We start from the raw sequence: 18,805 nt of genomic DNA, 5'->3' as shown, positions 1-18,805 counted from the left end.
CAACTTGAGCTCACCAGTAACCTGATGAGTGATACTTCCATGTACTTTCAAACAGATGTCCTGACTTGCACTTCTATTGTGGGCCATTATGTAAAGTATAGGGTCAGCCAGTAAATAAAACAAATGGTTCAAGAAACTGTTTTGAACAAGAGTAATTCCCAAAGTGCACATTTATTTGGGGGTAAATAGATGAGAAGAAGTTTCAGCTTTAATTTTTCTTCCCAAATGAGTTTATATGTGATAGTGTCCTAAGTCCCAGCAACCTCAGTAATCTCAGATGAAGAGATCTTTACTTCCATGTGTGGTGGGGCATAGTCAGACCTGGGGTTCCATAGCATTACAACTGAGGCTAGTTCTGTCCTTATAATGTTCCCTATCGCAGGCTCCAGTGTAACTCTAGGAAGTCTGTTTCCCTCCTCAGATGAGGGTGAAAGATCTTGTATTGAAAGATTGGCTTTCTCTTCAAAAACACTTATCCTTTCGAGTTGTAAAATTGCAAACCAATATCAGGCCGTAAGAGATTGGAGTAGGAGTAGGCCATTCGACCCCTCGAGTCTGCTCTGCCACCCAATAAGACCATGGCTGAACCAACATTCACCACACCCATTTTCCTCCCTTTTCCCCTGTAACTCTTGATTCCCTAACTGATCAAGAATCTATCTGTAAAAACTGAAAGAACTGTGCTTGCTGGAAATCAGAAACAAAAACAGAAATTGCTGGAAAATCCCAGCAAGTCTAGCAACCTCTGTGGAGAGAAATCAGTGTTAATGTTTCAGGTCCGGTGCCCCTTCCTCAGATAGATCAGGATTCTATCTAGCTCAGCCTTAAATATACACAAGGACTCTTCCCCCACAGCTCTCAGTGGCAAGGAGTTCCAAAGACTCACAACCCTCTAAGGGAAGAAATTCCTCCTTGTCTCAGTCTTAAATTGGTACATCTTAATTCAGAGACTACATCCTCTGGTCAGGTGGGGAAACATCCTCGCAGCATTGACCCTGTCAAGCCCCTTAAGAATCTGATAGGTTTCAATGAGATCACTGCTCATTTTCCTAATTCCAGTGAGTGAAGTCCCTGTTCAGCCTTTACTCAGAAGACAATCCCTCCATAACAGGGATCATCCTCGTGAACCTTCTCCGACCTGCCTTCATTGAAATGATATATTTTGTTAAAATAAGGGGGCCAAAACTGCACACAGTTATAATAGAAAATTACATAAAATGCAGTAAATTCAACCGTTTTCAATGAAGCATGTTGCAATTGGGAACACAATGCAATTGACATTTATGAGGTGTGTTCGGTGTCACAGAAATCCAGCCCCTCGCTGTTCTGTGGCCAAACGAGGTGAGATGAAAACTTTTCTGGGTTGGGAGAAGCCTTTTTCTCAAAGAATATACATTATTAGCGATTTTTGAGAAGATGGTATTACCTAGTATGGTAACACAATGCCTGAAAACAAACCTTCAAGCTCAGCGAGCTAACTTACAGAATATAGATTATTGACTGAATCTGGAAGAACACAATCCAAGGCATTTCAAATTGAATATTACAGAATTTGCAACAGAATTAATCTTTTCACCATACAGCTTGTTTGAATCTAGACTACAGTCAGTTTCCTTGCCCTCAGATGTCACAAGAAACTTTGCAGTTTGTTGCAGTTTACTCAGGGGTTCTGAGTTCCTGCACAACATACGTGCATGTTCATAGAGTCTCAGATGTGTATAACACAGAAGCAGACCCTTTGGCCCATCGGGTTTGTGCTGGTCAAAAACCACCACCTATTCAAAACCCAATTTTTAGCCCCATAGCTTTGACATCATAATAGCACATCTAAATACCAAATAAATGTTACAAAGGTTCCTGTCTCAACCATCCTCGAGGCAGTGAGTTTCAGATTCTCATTACCCTTTGGGTGAAAAATACTTTCCTCACATCTCCTACAAACCTCCTGCTCTTCCCTTACATCTATACCCCTGGTCAATGATCCCTCTGTCAAGGGGAAATGTTCCTTACTGTCTACCCTGTTTGTGGCCCTCATTATTTTGTACATCTCAAACATATCCATAAGACATAGGAACAGAATGAGGCCATTTGGCCCATCGAGTCTGCTTCACATTTAAGCAGCTCTTCAGCTTCAAGGAAAACAGCTCCTGTCTGTCTAACCTTTCTTCATAACTATAGCTGAGGCAATGTTCCTGATAGATCTGCGCTGCACCTTCTCCACTGCAGTCATGTCCTTCCTATAATGTGGATTCAAGAGCTACACACAGTTGGAGCCTCAAGCTACAAGGATATAGAAACATAGAATCTTATGGCACAGTGTACCATCTAAAGGGTGCCTTGGATAATGAAGGTTGAGGCTCCAATTTATTTCCATCACATGGTTACCCAGGAATCTCTCCCACTCTTACATGTGAGCCTAGAAAACAGCACCAGGAGTACCCCATTCAGACTGCTGCACCAATCAGAATGATCGTGGCTGACCTTCCAATTCTGTATTCAGTTCCTGCTTTCTTCTCATACCCTTTGATCCTTTTGGCACTAAGACTACATCTAACTTAGTTTTGAAAATGTTTTGACCTCAATTCCTTTCTGTGGCAGAGAATTCCACAAACTCACCACTCTGGGTGAAGACATCTTTCCTCGTGTTAGACCTGATTAGCCCTAAAGACCTAATAATCTTTAAACTCTGGTTCATCGGGAATGTCTTCCTTGTATTTACTCTATCTGGGTGTGTTGGAATTTCATAGGTTTCACTGTTGAATATAGTGCTAACCAATCCATTCTCTCTTCATAAATCTTAGCAGGACTTATTCACTAAGGTCTCGAGGGCATAGATAGGGCAAATAGGCAAAGTATCTTCCCTGGGGTCAGGGAGTCCAGAACTAGAGGGAATACGTTGAGGGTGAGAGGGGAAAGATATAAAAGAGACCTACAGGGCAACTTTTTCAAACAGAGAGTGGTACGTGTATGGAATGAGCTGCCAGAGGAAGTGGTGGAGGCTAGTACAATTGCAACATTTAAGAAACATTTGGATGGATATATGGTTTGGAGGGATATGGGCCGGGTGCTGGCAGGTGGGACTAAATTGGGTTGGGATATCTGGTCGACATGGACGGGTAGGACCGAAGGGTCTGTTTCCGTGCTGTACATCTCTATGACTCGACGACTCTACCTTTGGTCTGCCGTGCCAACCTGAAACTATTTGCCATTGGTGTGTGTTCAATTATGGTGTATCTCCAGCTGTATTTATCTTATGGACACCTCCATCGATCCCTTTACCTTGGATACTCAATGTGTTTGGGCACATTATGAACATTTTTTAAAAATTCATTCATGGGATGAGGTCATTGGCTAGGCCAGCATTTATTGCTCATCCCAGAGGGCAGTTAAGAGTTAACCCCATTACTGTGGGTCTGGAGTCATATGTCAGGTAATGAGGGCAGTTATATTCTCTAAACAACATTAGTGCCCCAGATGGGTTTTTCCTCAATAACTAGTAATGGTCATTATTGATTCATAGTCATTCTTCGACTCTTAATTCCAGACTTGTATTGAACTCGAAATCCACCATCTGCCATGGCAGGATTTGAACCCAAGTCCCCAGAACATACCTGGATCTCTGGATTAACAGTCTAGTGACAAAATCACGAAGCCATTACCTCCCCTTATGTCCCACACTCATTAAGTCCAGGAGATGGTCTCAAACTCAGAGCATCTGGCTCAGAGTTGGGGACACTACCCCTTGCACCAAGCAGGTGGCTTCGTGGTATTATTGTTTGACCATTAATCCAGAGACCCAGATACCTGGGTTTGAATTCCGTCATGGCAGATGGTGGAAATTTGAATTCAATAAAAATCTGGAATTAAGAATCATAATGATGACCAGGAATCCATTGTCAATTGTTGAGAAGCATCCAACTGGATCACTAATGTCATTCAGGAAAGGAAGTTGCCAACCTTACCTGGTCTCGTCTACATGTGACTCCAGACCCACAGCAATGTGGTTTACACTTATCTGCTCTCTGGGCAATTAGGGATGGGCAATAAATGCTGGCCTAGCCAATGACACCCTCATCTCATGAATGAATAAATAAAAGAAAGCTCAGTCAGAGTGGATTACAATGAGTGACTGACTGTTATGGAGTATGGTTGCTGTCATTAAGTAAGAAACAAGACATCTCTTTAGCTGATGAGCAGGTTCCCACAAGCTATCGTGTCAGATGGCTATGTTGTTTTGGATGTGTGGATTAAGGGCTGAACCATTGGCCAGAACCCCGGGAGGAACTCTGTTGGAAAAGTTCTGTTATATCCTTTCCATCTAATGTGAAGGAGCAGACAGGATTGGCGTTTAATGTCTGATCTGAAAGACGTATCTGACAGTACAGCACTCCCTCAGTACTGGAGCGGGAGTGTTAACCTAGACAAAATGAACCTTGAACTCTCTATTTCAAGGGGCAAGATCTGCCCACTGAAGCACGGCTGACCTGCAAGCTGTGATCAAGAGCGGCAATCTGACTCTGCTGTCCTCGCATTGTAAATTAGCAGCTGGTAAGGTTAGTGTTACTGGGACCACTGTCTATCAAACTGGAATGTGGTCCAAACACAGCCTTACGGTGAGGTTTTCTTATCCAATCAAAACCCAAAGTGTGTAAGTCCCGTTAATGATGCGAGTGTTTACAGTGGATGGCTTTTGTTGACGTCTTCTGACTTTCTGATGTTGACAGTGACCTATTTGAACAGCGTGGCTGTTTTTAGTGCAGAATGCCTGCTCTCAACACCAATTGGACAAAGTCCTTATGCTTCTGTCCTGATGCTCACCAGCTCTTGTTTATCCATCACTCACCTGACATTGACTCAGATCTAACATTGTCATCCTGAAATTCCAAACACTCCATGACTTCTCTCATCTCTCTCTTCTCACCCTCTCTCTCTCTCTCTCTCTCTCTCTCACTCACCATTCAGCTCGACAGTTTCTCGTGACCACTACACTGCTATATTTCTGGCATTCCCAATTCTCTTTGCACTACCATTGTCAGATGTACCTTTAGACAGCAAATCCGTCAGCTGTGGGCTTCCTCCACTAACCTTTCCTCTCTCTCTTTGTCTGATTGTGTCTCACTCTATCTCTATCTCCTTCTCCCTCTGTCTCTGCCTCTCTCCTTTTCTCTCTCTCTGTCTGCCTCTTACTCTCCCTCTGTGTGTGTGTCTCTCTCCCTCTCTTCCTTTCTCTGTGTCTTTCTCTCTCTCTGTCTCTGTCTCTCTCTCTGTCTTTGTGTCTCTCTATATATCTTACACACTTTCCCTCCTGCTTCACTTAAACCTACCTCTTCAGCCAAACCCTAGACCTAGCATCTCATTTTACCTGTCTCTGTGTCAGCTTATGTCTGGTGACACTCCTGCACTGCTCCTTGACTGTGTAAGTATAAAAGCAAATTGTTATTGTCAGCAGATAGTTCTACGTGACATCGCCCATTAACTTGGCCCCAATATTGGTAATTGCAGGAATGAGCAAGATTAAATTCAGAAAAACTAAGCTACATGGCAATCCAGTCTCGTCGACTGAACTTATCCACAGCAAGCTCATTCTCCCTTAGATGACATCAGGATCCACTTTCAAATGATTTAATCCCACGGTTCCCGGACACTTGGGAGGGAGTCAAATTCTCGGAGTTGGAATGAAGGCAGCACATAACAAGGGGAAGGCTAGTGGGACCTCTCCTTCCAATATTGTTACCCTCTCTGCCTGTTGTCTGGCTGTGAGGCACTTACTGGGGGGTGGGAGTTTGGGATAAGAGTTTGTATGTAAAAAACAGAGCAGAGGGAACAGACTGTGTTTATCAGCAGATATCCAGGGGGTAGTCTAGTGAAATGTCTATATTGTACAATATCATAAGTTATCAATTATTATGTGATTTTAGTGCTCTTACACAAATATTCATCTGACACACACAGACACACACGTGCACGCACACACGCAGATATACACACACAAACTTTCATGCTCACACAAGCACAGGTACACACATACAAACAGATACACACACAAACTCTCTTGCCATACAAACACAGATGCAAACAGATGTACACACATACACAAACAGATACACAGACACACAAAGATCTGCACACAGACTGATACATACATCCATTCACACAGGCATGCACACACAGACTGACACACAAGCACAGACAGACACACAATATACACTGACTGACACACAAGCATGGTCACACACAGACACAAACATATACAGACATGTACACAGACACACACATATACAGACAGCTATACACACATAAAATCACCTGCACACAGACAAATACACACACAAATGCCCAGACTGACAGACAAGTGTACACAGACACATATAGACGCTGAGAGAAAGAGAAAAACGCGCAGAGACTCACGCATAAACACATAGACACACAGACAGAACAGAGAGAAAAACACAGAGACAGATTTACACATCAACACAGAGATAGACATGCACACACAGACAGACAAACAGACAGACACAAATACACATGCACATACGCCGACTTCCTGCATCCCTCTTCACTGCAGTGCTTGAGACCTGAGCGTGATCATATCTATGAACAAACCAGTGCAGACATAATGAGCACTGGGCAGCCATTAGTATGCCTGAAATGCTTTAATGAAAGCTTGGATCATGGCACGTCAATAGCTGTACTTATCATTTGGACAGCTCCATCTACACCTTTAATATTTAATTAGGTTCATTCAGAGTTCAACTGTGTGCACATGCTCTCTGAGCCTTTCTCTTCTGAACAATCTCACAGCCCACCGCCCCCAGCGAGGGAGAGGAATGGGCTTCTGTTCAATGGCTAGTAGTGAATACACTGCAGAATGAAGGCAGACGCTTTCAGTCAGTATCAGACAGCTGGCCTCCAGAGAAGCTGAAGAGAGTTGGGCCATGTTTGGTTCTGCTAGGGGTTATATCCGAGTGGGTTCTGAGGAAGGGTCACTGGATCCAAAACGTTAAACCTGCTGAGTTTCTGTAGCAATCCCTGTTTCTGTTTATGTTAGAATGGCGTTTTGTGGCTTGTATCTCATTGTATCTATAACAGCTCTGCAGGCTCCGTGAGATGAATTTTAAACCACTCTTAAGCCTGTGGTGGATGTGATTTGAGTGGGCAGGTTGATGGTTATAAAATACACTCTACACTCCAGTAATCTGTAGGCTGTAGTTGAACTCTTTAAACTGCTGTAGATTGCAATGCTAACACTTTGCTGTAGCCACTTACCATTTAGTGAAAGGAAAATGATGAGACAATTATTTTATCTGCGTATGCTCTGCCACTCGGTTATTTGCAAGATCTTTGATGGAAGAATGATAGAGGGATGTGGGCCTCGAGACTCTCGGAATTTTGAATTCTCGCCCTTGACTTTGAATGCTTTCCTTGACCTCACTGCATTTCTGATGAAGGGCTTATGCCTGATCTGTTGACTCTCCTGCTCCTCGGCTACTGCCTGACCTGCTGTGCTTTTCCAGCGCCACGCGTTTCGATTCTGACTCTCCAGCATCTGCAGTCGCCTCTTTCTCCTCACTGCATTTGCCAGACCTCTGTGTGACCCATTTGCTGGTTATTTGGTGATGTACCTGCGCAGGTTCTGTTCCTGACAAGCCGCATGAGTGATGAAATGCACCAGCATGGAGCTCCTTAAAACAGGATAAAATTGGCGGATGCGTGATTTTTGCCTGGGGATGTTGATTTTTGTTGTTACTTATTTTTCGGCACGGATAGGTGAATTTGTAATTTCAGATACAGAGGATTTACTGTAGTTCCCAGGGTTTTACATTTCCGCCCCAACCCTGTCGACTTCTCTCTCTCACTCTCTGTTTTACTTAGAATCATAGAGTCATACAGCACAGAAACAGACCCTTCGGTCCAACCAGTCCATGCCAACCATAATCCCAAACTAAACAAGTCCCACCTGCTTGCTCCTGGCCCATATTCCCCCAAACCTTTCCTGTTCATGTACTTATCCAAATGTCTTTTAAATATTGTAATTGTGCCCACATCCACCACTTCCTCAGGAAGTTCATTGCACACACAAATCACTCTCTGTGTAAAAAATTGGCACCTTATGTCTTTTTTAAATGTCCCTCCTCTCACCTTAAAAATGTACACCCTAGTTTTCTCGAAAACCTGCTTCTTTCACCAAGCTTTTGGTCTCCTGTCCTGAGGGAAGTAGTATTCGGAGGGAGGACTGGGTGTCCTCAGTGTGCGAGTGCAAGTGAACACTCTGGTTTGGGATAATGTTTACCTCAGTGTGGAGTGTAGATCAGAAATGGGAAGAGAGAGGCGTCGGAAGTAACAGGATGGGAGTTTCCACGGAAGGGTCGGGAGAGCTCCGTTTTAGGGGAAGGTCGACCACAGAACTGAGACAGACACGAATGCAGGATTGTGGGAGTACTGCACCATCAAAGGTGCCAGCTTTAGGACGAGGCTTCAATCCTCGTCAAGACAAGAGACAGAAACAACCCTGTGATCCCAATTTGAGGAAGAGTGACCGAGCTCTTCACGTTGTCACCATCAACAATTCTCACTCGATCACTGTCACCAAAACAGGCTCTCTCACCGTTATTACTGCTGTCGGAGCTACTGTGTACAAACTGGCTGCCCCAATTCCCACATCGTGCATGGCTTTAAATTGCTTTGGAGCATCCAAAGCCTGTGAAAGGTGCTATATAAATACAGGGACATCAAGGTGACCCAAAGCTTTTTCATTACTTGTGGCAAATGCAGCAGGTTGGGTGCAGCAATGCAGCAGGTTGGGTGCAGCAATGCAGCAGGTTGGGTGCAGCAATGCAGCAGGTTGAGTGCAGCAATGCAACAGAAATGCAGCAGGTTGGGTGCAGTGATGCAGCAGATATACAGCAGGTTGTGTGCAGCGATGCAGCAGGTTGTCTGCAGCAATGCAGCAGAAATGCAGCAGGTTGGGTGCAGTGATGCAGCAGATATACAGCAGGTTGTGTGCAGCGATGCAGCAGGTCGTCTGCAGCAATGCAGCAGAAATGCAGCAGGTTGGGTGCAGTGTTGCAGCAGATATACAGCAGGTTGTGTGCAGTGAGGCTTGTTTGAACCTGCAAACAAAATAAATTGTTCTTTAATGGATCCGATGGTGTGAAAGTGGACCATCCCTGGACGGATGAACAGATACTCTCTCTCTCTCACACACACACACACACACTCTCACACACAAATGTGCACACATGCTGTTGCAAATGTGCACACAAACTCATGGACATGTTCTCATACACACACCCTTGAACAGGCACACATACGCATGCACATACATACTCACACCCACACACTTGCAGACACAAGTTCTTACACACACATGCACACCCTCAAACACACGCAGACACACACACTCACTCTCACACACATACAGACGCTTACACACATACACAAACTACTCATGTACACATTCACTCTCTCTCTCTCCCTCACACACACAAACACCCACAAACCTTCACTCACACAAATACACACTGTCTCACACACCAACACACATATACTCTCTCTCACACACACAGACATACACACAAAATTCCTCAGGGGATTAAAATCAAAGCTGCAAACTCTCCTCATCTCGGTGAACTGCCCCTCCCCCACCTCTCTGCCACCAGCAGAACTCTGTGTCTGTATCCCCTCTTGAAGGCATTCTTTTAATTCATCTCACTACAACCTTTCGATCCTCTTCCAAAACCCATTAATGTCTTCTTTTAATACGGAGGAATTTTATGTGAGCACATTAAAGTTTATGTGATATTATTATCCACATTTGCAGGCAGAAGACTTTCAACCCCTGGTGATTATTTGTGAGTTATTGAAAGAAGACTGGGAGAAAAAATGTCAAGCATCCTTGGTTTATTCTCGTCTTAATGAAAAGAGCAAGCTAAAGAATGCTTTAAATTGTTGCAACACACAATTTAAACTGAACAACATCAGAAAAATTGTAACTTTGCCTCGGTTATTTTCAACAAAATCTCCTCAGAATGAGCATCATGAGTGCTTCAGTCACACCATTCACTTGCGCACAAGCCTGTGAAGTGAAGCCACTCCTTATGGATGTGCTTTATTCACTTGTGGGACATGGATATCACAAACTGGCTGGGCCCAGCATTTATTGCCCATCCCTAGTTGCCCCTTGAGAAGGTGATGATAAGCTGCTTTCTTGAACCACTGCAGTCCACGTGCTGTAGGTAGGCCCACAATATCCTTGGCAAAAGTGAGGACTGCAGATTCTGGAAACCAGAGTTTAGATCAGAGTGGTGCTGGAAAAGCACAGCAGCTCAGGCAGCATCCGAGGAGCAGGAAAATCGATGTTTCGGGCAAAATCCCTTCACAATACCCTTGGAAAGGGGGATTCCAGAATTTTCACCCAGCAGCAGTGAAGGAACGACAATATATTTCTAAGTCAGGATGGTGAGTGGCTTGGAGGAGAACTTGCAGGGGGTAGTGTTCCCATGTATCTGCATTGGCTGTGCATCTTGTAGATGCTATACACCGCTGCTACTGAACATTAATGGTGGACGAGTGGATGCTTCTATATGTGGTGCCAATCTTTGAGCTGCTTTGTCCTGGATGGTGCCAAGATGCTTGAGTGTTGTTGGAGCTGCATTCCATCATTTCCATTCTCATAAGCTGCATTCACTTCCTTCTCATCCCACTGACAAATTCATCAGCATGTTTCTAATAGGTGATTGGACGAGCTTATGTAAAGTAACGTAGAAAATCCGAGCAGGAGTAGGTTATTCAGCCCTTTGAACTCACTCCGCCATTTAATATGAGCATGGCTGATCATACAACACATTGTCCCATTCTCGCTTTCTCCCCGTAGTCTTCGATCTCTTGAGCACTAAGAATTATATCTAGTTCCTTCTTAAAAGCATGTAGTGCTTTTAGAGAAACCTGCCGTAGGATTAACCCATTTTTGCTTGTAATTTGGAGGGGAAAGATGAAAAACCTGTCAACACAGAGGACATTGCTGTATTTTTTTTTGGAATAGCCTTTATTGTCACATGCACTTGACTGAGTGCTGTCTAAAGTTTGTAATGTCGCCTCTCGACACCATCTTAGGTACAGGGTACCTTGGTACAGATAAAGTGTTACAGAATTGAAATAGTTTAAAAACCGAGGGTAGCATGGAAATACAGAGTTTAAAAGTCCAGAATGAGAACAAAAGGTGCCTTTAAATTACTCATGTTATAGTCTGTCTCACTGAGGTCCATCCACGGCAGGCTTCAGGACATGAGGACTCGTTACCTCCACCCATTGGCCTCCATCCAGGACTTGTCCTCCCGGTCGGCCTGGGCTCACTCCCACTCCCGCCATGACTGAGCTCCCAGCTCATCCCGCGCTCGCTCTGCTCCCGCTCCGGCTCTGACCGTGGCTCGCTTCCGGGACACGGCCCCTCTGCCCATGACTTGTCTCCCGCGTCGGCTGGTCTCGAACTCCGTTCTCCATTCCCTCCGGTTAGGCTACTTGAAAAAAATTAGAAGTTGTCGAGGGTGGTGTGTGTGTGTGAACTAAAACTGCAGCAAGAGGATAGAAAGAGGAAAAGGAGTTGGTGAACAGAGGGGCTTCAGCTGGAAGTCTTACTGTGCCGCCATCTTAACCAGAGGGATAAATTCCTCTGAGAATTTAACACAGTGTTAACCCCACACTGCCCAAATGAACACATAACTTGCATTTCCCTCAGGAAAGAATCTTTCAACTTAGTAAGCAAAAGGGTGAACTATATGGTGCTATTTCAAATCAGACGCTCTTGATGGGTCATGTAATAAGGTCAAAAGATATCCCAAAAAGTTTCAATTTCAGATGATAACAGCTGACAGAGGTCAATCAGCCCCTCGAGCCTTTCCATCATTCCGCTGATCACCATTGTCTAAACAAGACCCCAATCCATCCCAGTTTGAAAAGGTCACCTACATCAATAGTGTTTCAGGGGAAGAGGGTTGGAGTCACAGAGATCAACAGCACAGAAAAGAGGCCCTTTGGCTACTCACATCCGTAACTATTCTAATTCCATCTTCCAGCACATAGCCGTAACGAGTGCATACCTAAACAATTCTTTCAATGTTCTGAAGGTTTCCTCCCCATACGAGGCAGAGCGTTACAGATTCCCACCATCCTCTGGGTGAAAAAGTTCTTCCCTCAAGTTTTTCTGGATATCCATTCCCTCTTTCTGTGAAGGAGTGAGTCCTATAGCCCCGTACCTGTTGGCAATCCAGGCTCCTGGGTTAGGGTAATGGCCTCTTCTGCCTGCAATCCACCCCCACCCACTCCCCCCCCACCCCCCGACCCCACCACTGTTGGTTTCACCCACGACTGAATCTTTCATTCTTCTGTGTTGGCAGGTCAACCTCGTTTTCTTGTGCATCACCGTGTACAAAATGGTGAAGCACACGCCAACGTTGAAACCAGACTCAAGCAGGTTGGAGAACATCAAGTGAGTGATGGGAATTGGAGGCGTTGGTGGGGGGATGGGGAGGGACATGGTTATGAGAGGGAGCTGGAGCGCGTAGCCCTTTGTGATTTCTTCCTAACTCGGTGCTCAAACGCTCCTTGCTGCTCAGTGGGGGCTGATTTCCCAGGCGACCGTGGGATTCTGTCACTTCCTGTTCACCCACTGTGCGCAAATCGGGACGGGTGGAGGGCTTTGAGGGGGGAGGGGTTGGACATTGTGGGGGTGGGAGTCAGGTGGATGGGTCCAGTTTGAACTGACCCTCTTCCGAAGGTCAGAGGTGTTGACCGAATGTCAGAAAGTGGAAGCGACCCGAGTGAAGGACAGTCTCACGCATGGGGCTCATGTCTGTCAGAAACAGAGATAATTTAATCTGGATTTTGCAAAGGCAGTTTGGTGTTTGTTTGCATATTTGCCGTGATTTAATAGAGTTTGTTTTTCTAAATGGCTTTCTTCTCCTGTAGCCTGAGAAGTATTCCTTTGTAATCTTGCATTCTTAAGAGACTTAGCTGTGTGTTTGTTCACAGATAGAGAAGCTGCTCATTGTTTCGGTGATATCACGGGGCTTAGCTTCTCTATTAAATGCCAACCGCACCGTAATGTGTGATATTTGCATAGAGTAATGATGGAAAATATTGGCTGAGAAGAATAATGTGCAGTGTGGGAAAAGCAGAACTAACAATAGCTACGGTCCGGAGAGCACTGCCTGTGAAAGGAAGCTGCAAGTATATTCACTAGTAGCTTTCAAAAAGGATCATAAAATTTAGTTGTAGGATCCCTACAGTGTGGAAGCAGGCCATTCGGCCCATTGAGTCCTCACTGACCCTCCGAAAAACATCCCACCCAGACCCACCTCCTTTCCTCTCCCCTAATTCCCGCATTTCCCACAGCTAGCCCACCTAACCTGCACGTCCTGGACACTGTGGGCACTTTTCCAATGGCCCATCCACCCAAAACCGCACATCTTTGGACTGTGGGAGGAAACCAGAGCACCCGGAGGAAACCCACCAGTGTTCATCTCATGAAAGAGCAGCGCTCCTAAAGCTTGTGATTTTAAATAAAACTGTTGACTCTAACCTGGTGTCATGTGACATCTGACTTTGTCCACCCCAGTCCAACACCTGCACCTTTGTATCATGTCCACACGGACAGTCACCCGAGACTAGAATGAACCCGAAGTCCTGAGCACTGAGTGCCGACCACTGAGCCACCATGAGCCCATGGTAAAGAATTGAAAAGGAAATATTTCCAGGTCCCTAAAGTGGGAGTGGGGCAAAGTGGATTGCACTTGCAGAGTGCTGGCATAGGCATGATGGGCTGAACGATCTCCATCCAGCCTGTATTATTCTCTGCTGCAGTTGGTACTAAACCAAAATTAAACTCTTTAAAAATAATTAAAAATCAAAACCTAGCAGAAAATGACTTTTGATTGGGGAAAAAAGGCAGGCTTTTTAAGTATCTTGGGGATAATGTGTGACTGTTCATGTGATGGCATTTTCATTCCTATCTATCAGCGTATTGCTGTCTGTCTTTGTTTACTCACACAGTCTGCGGCCACTGTTCTTGTTGCCAAATAATTGTGTGTAACAAAGTTAAGAGAAACTCAGCAGGTCTGGGAGCATCTGTAGAGAGAGAAACACAGTTAACATTTCAAAAGAACGTAAGAACTAGGAGCAGGAGTAGGCCATTTGGCCCATCAAGCCTGCTCCACCATTCACTCAGATCATGGCTGATCTTTTCATGGCCTCAGCTCCACTTACCGTCTCCTCACCATGACCCTTAATTCCTTTACTGCTCATAAACTTATCTATCTTTGCCTTAGAAACATTCAACGAGGTAGCATTAACCACTTCACTGGGGCAGGGAATTCCACAGATTCACAACCCTTTACGTGAAGCAGTTCCTCCTCAACTCAGCCCTAAGTCTGCTCCCCCTGAATTTGAGGTTAGGCCCCCTAGTTGTAGTTTCACCCAGCATTTAGAGTCTGAAATGACTCTTCTTCAGAATCCTCCTCTTCACAAAGTTAAGGTAGACTGGTGCCCAGTCTTGATGATCGATTCACCCCTGCTGCCATGTGGGCATTCCCGGGGTATTTGGTTAGTGCAGGGAATGCACGCGACCAGGCAAATAGGCAGGCGAAGCTCGGTAAATGGGCTTGTGAACAGGAGCTCTGTGAGCAGTAAACATTCTGGGGTACAAGGGGGGCGGGGGGGGGGTGATGGTTCAGTTTGGAGGGGGTGGGCTGCAGAGGTAAGGGGACAGTGGCACCAATCTTGCAACAGATGCTGCTATTTCTGTGATGTTTAAATGGCAGGATATTTGAATGCCACATTCACTGCATGCTGCATGAAGAGAGAGAGAGCTAATCTATAGGATCTCTCTCTTTTTCTCCATTTTCTCTCCTTGCCCTTTCGCTTCTCCTCATCCACACAAGTAATTACCGTGTATGCGATGGCTACTATAACACAGACTTACCAGGGTAAGAAGGAATCACACATACCAAAAAAATATGATTAATGCATGATTTAATAATTTGTGGCTTTAGTAACTTTCTGACAATGTAATAATTGCTTTCATCTGGCCGCAAGTTTTATAAACTTTACTAAAACCTATATGATCGTTTCTGGCTGATAATAATTTTTGTACATAGCTGGCATTTGCCTTTCTTTTTATATTTAGAGAAAACATTAATTTCTTCAAATATAATTGTGTGAGCGCTTGCTTGAGATTCATTTTGCATTCAATATTGTCTAATTTTTTTTGTCTCTTTTTCTGCTTATGATGCATTCTAGCTATGAGGATAATAAGCCACACCTCAAGTAAGAGCATTAGCCCAGAGCTTGATCTATGGAACCTCTTCATCTTTTCTTCTCTGCGCGAGTTTCTCTTTATTTTTCCCATTATTGCCGCTTTGTCTTCTTTCATAGGAATCTCATGAGTTACTGACAAATCCAACCCCGCAAACTCCATACACAAAATGCACACATAAAAGAAGCCCAAATTGTACACTTGACACTCTCTCTCTGCCACATGGGGATGAACAATAAATACTCACCTTGATACTGAGCATTGTTCTACCTTTGCCAAAGTCTTCTTCGCCAAGTATATCTTTTAATATTGTAGTGGGAGATGCATTATCGGAAATCCAAAAGCTAAAGGTCAGCCATTTTGTTTCAGGCTTCACATGTAAATGTAGGCCTCAGGCTCCAGCTCTTCGTTGGAGATTCTGTGGACTGTTTCATTCAACTAAGGAGTGTTAAAAATGAAATTATTCCAATTTCAAGGATAAGATTCCTGACTTGCTCTTGTAAAGAATTGAGGCAAGTGGCAATAATAAACAGTCCATGTTAACACACAAAGCCATCAGTTACTAATATCTCACAATGCCATTTCAACTCAAGATTTTTTTCTGTGTATATTAGCTCTGCTGGCTTTGAGCAAAGGGCAGGAGTAGAAGTGGAAATTGATTCGACTTAATGCGAAGTGACAGGAAACTAGCTAGAGTCAAGCTTATGGAAGGAGAGGTCACACACACCTTAATCTGCTTACTGGAGAAGGTAGCCATAGTAATAAGAAGTAAAGACTGCAGTTGCAATATGTCTTTTAATACGGTGCTTATATTAGCTTTAACCAAAGCTGGTTTCTTTGTTTCTCCCCAGGTCTTGGGTTCTGGGTGCTTTTGCTCTGCTTTGTTTACTTGGCTTGACTTGGGGATTTGGACTGCTCTTCATCAATGAGGAATCTATCGTAATGGCCTATCTCTTCACAATCTTCAACGCTTTCCAAGGAATGTTTATTTTTCTCTTTCATTGTGCTCTTCAGAAAAAAGTAAGTGACTCCACCTGCATCCCCCTGAACAATGAGAATGTTATTTTCCTCAGAATGTGGTACTTGGGGCAGGTCTGCAATGTTGTGAGATGACATATCCTTCTCTGGTAATACTCTGCTGTCAATGCACACACAGACACACACATACAGACACACACACCGACACTCACACCCATACACACACACACACACACATTGGAGACATACAGGACATGTGTATGTGGGACACGCACATGAAGGCCACACGCATACACACACATGGGACACACACACAGGACACACATCACATATACACACATATGAGAGACAGGACACATGGGGACACACAACATAGATGGACACAGACATGTGAGACACAGACACACAGTGCACACTTGCAGGACTCAAGCATGGGCACATTCAATGAATACGCACAAACACACACACACACACACCATGGCCATACACATTTAGACATGGGATTTCCCCCCACATTGGCAATTCTCCTACTCCTGGTAACCCCCACCATGAATATCTCTGCTTTAGTATGGGGGACTTTGGATGGTTCTGATGCATTTACCTGAATTGTTACCCTGGGAATGTTGAAAAAAATCTGAGTCTGGCTCATGGGTAATCATGTAACTGACCCCATAATTCCTCAAACTGACCCTTCGACCTCCACAGCCAGATCCTCAACTGTTTCCCCTGAGTCTGCCCAACCAGGCAGCAGCCAACAACCAAATATTCTGTCGCACTGTCCCTGGTGCGGGTGTCATTTTAACATCGAATGCTGGTTCAGAATCCCACAAGAGTGAGCAGATTGATACCCTGTCCGATTATTAGCTTCAGTGGAGGATAAAATCAACAAGTTGGAAAACCAGCATTGTACCTGAACCCTTCTCTCCCTAGTGGAGATTTCAGTTGCCCCTGGCTCTCCCTCGCTTGCCCTAGAGATGTTTCTAGAATATGGCTCTCCAGCTTAATTCAAGTTGCGACTGAGCAGTCTGACCTCAGCCAGAGGGCTGTTGAGAAACAAATTTTGGATCCAGTACTCGTTACCTGTGGTTCCATCCACCATAGGTTCATTTCTCAGCAAAATAAGCAACTGAAAAGGCACTAAAGGTCAATATTTGGATGTGACACTCTCTAAACCAGAACTACCTTGATGGGAAGAACTGATTTTCAGTTAAAGAATAGGAGTTTGGACACTATCCTTTCAAGGCCTTAATATTATGGGATGGAGGGTGGGCTGCAGAATTCACTCTGCCACTATTTCATGTGGAGAAAGTGAGGACTGCAGACTCTGGAGAGTCAGAGTCGAAAGGTGTGGTGCTGGAAAAGCACAGCCACTCAGGCAGCATCCGAGGAGCGGGAGAGTCATCATTTCGAGCATGAGCTATTCATCAGGAACGTGGAGGGGCCCAAGGGGAGCTGAGAGATAAATGGGAGTGGGGTGGGGCTGGGGAAAGGTAGCTGGGAGTGCGATAGGTAGATGAAGTCGATGTGATGTTGATAGGTCAGAGAGAAGGGTGGAGCGGATCGGTGGGAATGAAGATGGACAGGTAGAACAGGTCAAGAAGGCAGTGCCGAGTTGGAGGTTTGGATCTGGGAGGAGGTGGTGGGAGGGGAGATGAGGAAACCGGTGAAGTCGACGTTGATCCCGTACGGTTGGAGGGTCCCAAGCGGAAGATGAGGTGTTATTCCTCCAGTTTCCAAATCCATCCAGTCAAGCCCCCATTGGAGCTTTCAAATTTCAGTTATGTCACCTGTCTGATCTCCAGAGGATATAGGCCTCACCTGTCTAATCATAGAATCCCCACAGGCCTGGCCTGTCCTATCATAGAATCCCTATAGGCCTGGCCTGTCTAATCTCTCCTCACAGGGCAATAAACTCAACCTGACCGGTATTATCACTTGAAGGATAAATATTGGCCACACCATAAAGGAGTACACCACTTGGGAAAGTGACAAAGAGTCAAACTGGACTTGAAATGGTAACTCTGTTTCTCTCTCCACAGATGCTGCCAGACCTGCTGAGTTTCTCCAACAACTTTATGTTTTTTGTTCCACTTTCCACAACAGTCCAAAGATGCATAGTTGCCCCAAGTCCAAACATGTGTGGGTTAGGGTGGATTGGCCATGCCAAATTGCCCATTGTGTCCAAGGATATGCAGGCTAGGTGGGTTAATCATGGGAAATACAGGGTGATAGGGATAGGTTGGGAAGGTGGTTCTGGGTGGGGAGAAACTAGGTAAAAACAATGACTGCAGATGCTGGAAACCAGATTCTGGATTAGTGGTGCTGGAAGAGCACAGCAGTTCAGGCAGCATCCGAGGAGCAGCAAAATCAACGTTTCGGGCAAAAGCCCTTCATCAGGAATAAAGGCAGAGAGCCTGAACAGAGGAGAGATAAGTGAGAGGAAGGTGGGGGTGGGGAGAAAGTAGCATAGAGTACAATGGGTGAGTGGGGGAGGGGATGAAGGTGATAGGTCAGGGAGGA

The 18,805-nt window shown here is 44.9% G+C and overlaps 1 protein-coding gene and 1 long non-coding RNA gene across 32 annotated transcripts in view; one reads left to right on the top strand and one right to left on the bottom strand.

The window, feature by feature from the left end:
- The window catches only part of adgrl2a (adhesion G protein-coupled receptor L2a), a 485,081-nt gene that overhangs the window by 420,378 nt on the left and 45,898 nt on the right, over positions 1-18,805 (top strand). For 11 of the 31 annotated variants that reach the window (XM_043698637.1, XM_043698647.1, XM_043698641.1 and 8 more), the window contains 4 exons: positions 12,393-12,484; positions 14,934-14,978; positions 15,292-15,318; positions 16,159-16,327. In XM_043698637.1, the coding sequence (XP_043554572.1) occupies positions 12,393-12,484; positions 14,934-14,978; positions 15,292-15,318; positions 16,159-16,327 (333 nt within the window). The remainder of the gene's footprint in view (positions 1-12,392; positions 12,485-14,933; positions 14,979-15,291; positions 15,319-16,158; positions 16,328-18,805) is intronic. The other 20 variants (XM_043698657.1, XM_043698666.1, XM_043698659.1 and 17 more) reach the window with 3 other exon arrangements.
- Positions 11,362-15,959, bottom strand: LOC122554123. Its single transcript, XR_006312917.1, has 3 exons — positions 15,555-15,959; positions 14,043-14,121; positions 11,362-11,567 (listed from the first exon to the last, which is right to left on the bottom strand). It is a non-coding gene; the product is annotated as an uncharacterized LOC122554123 (long non-coding RNA).

Source organism: Chiloscyllium plagiosum, chromosome 11 (genome assembly GCF_004010195.1).
Source record: "Chiloscyllium plagiosum isolate BGI_BamShark_2017 chromosome 11, ASM401019v2, whole genome shotgun sequence".
NCBI classification, from domain to species: Eukaryota; Metazoa; Chordata; class Chondrichthyes; order Orectolobiformes; family Hemiscylliidae; genus Chiloscyllium; species Chiloscyllium plagiosum.
This window is presented reverse-complemented; position numbering and strand designations above follow the sequence as displayed.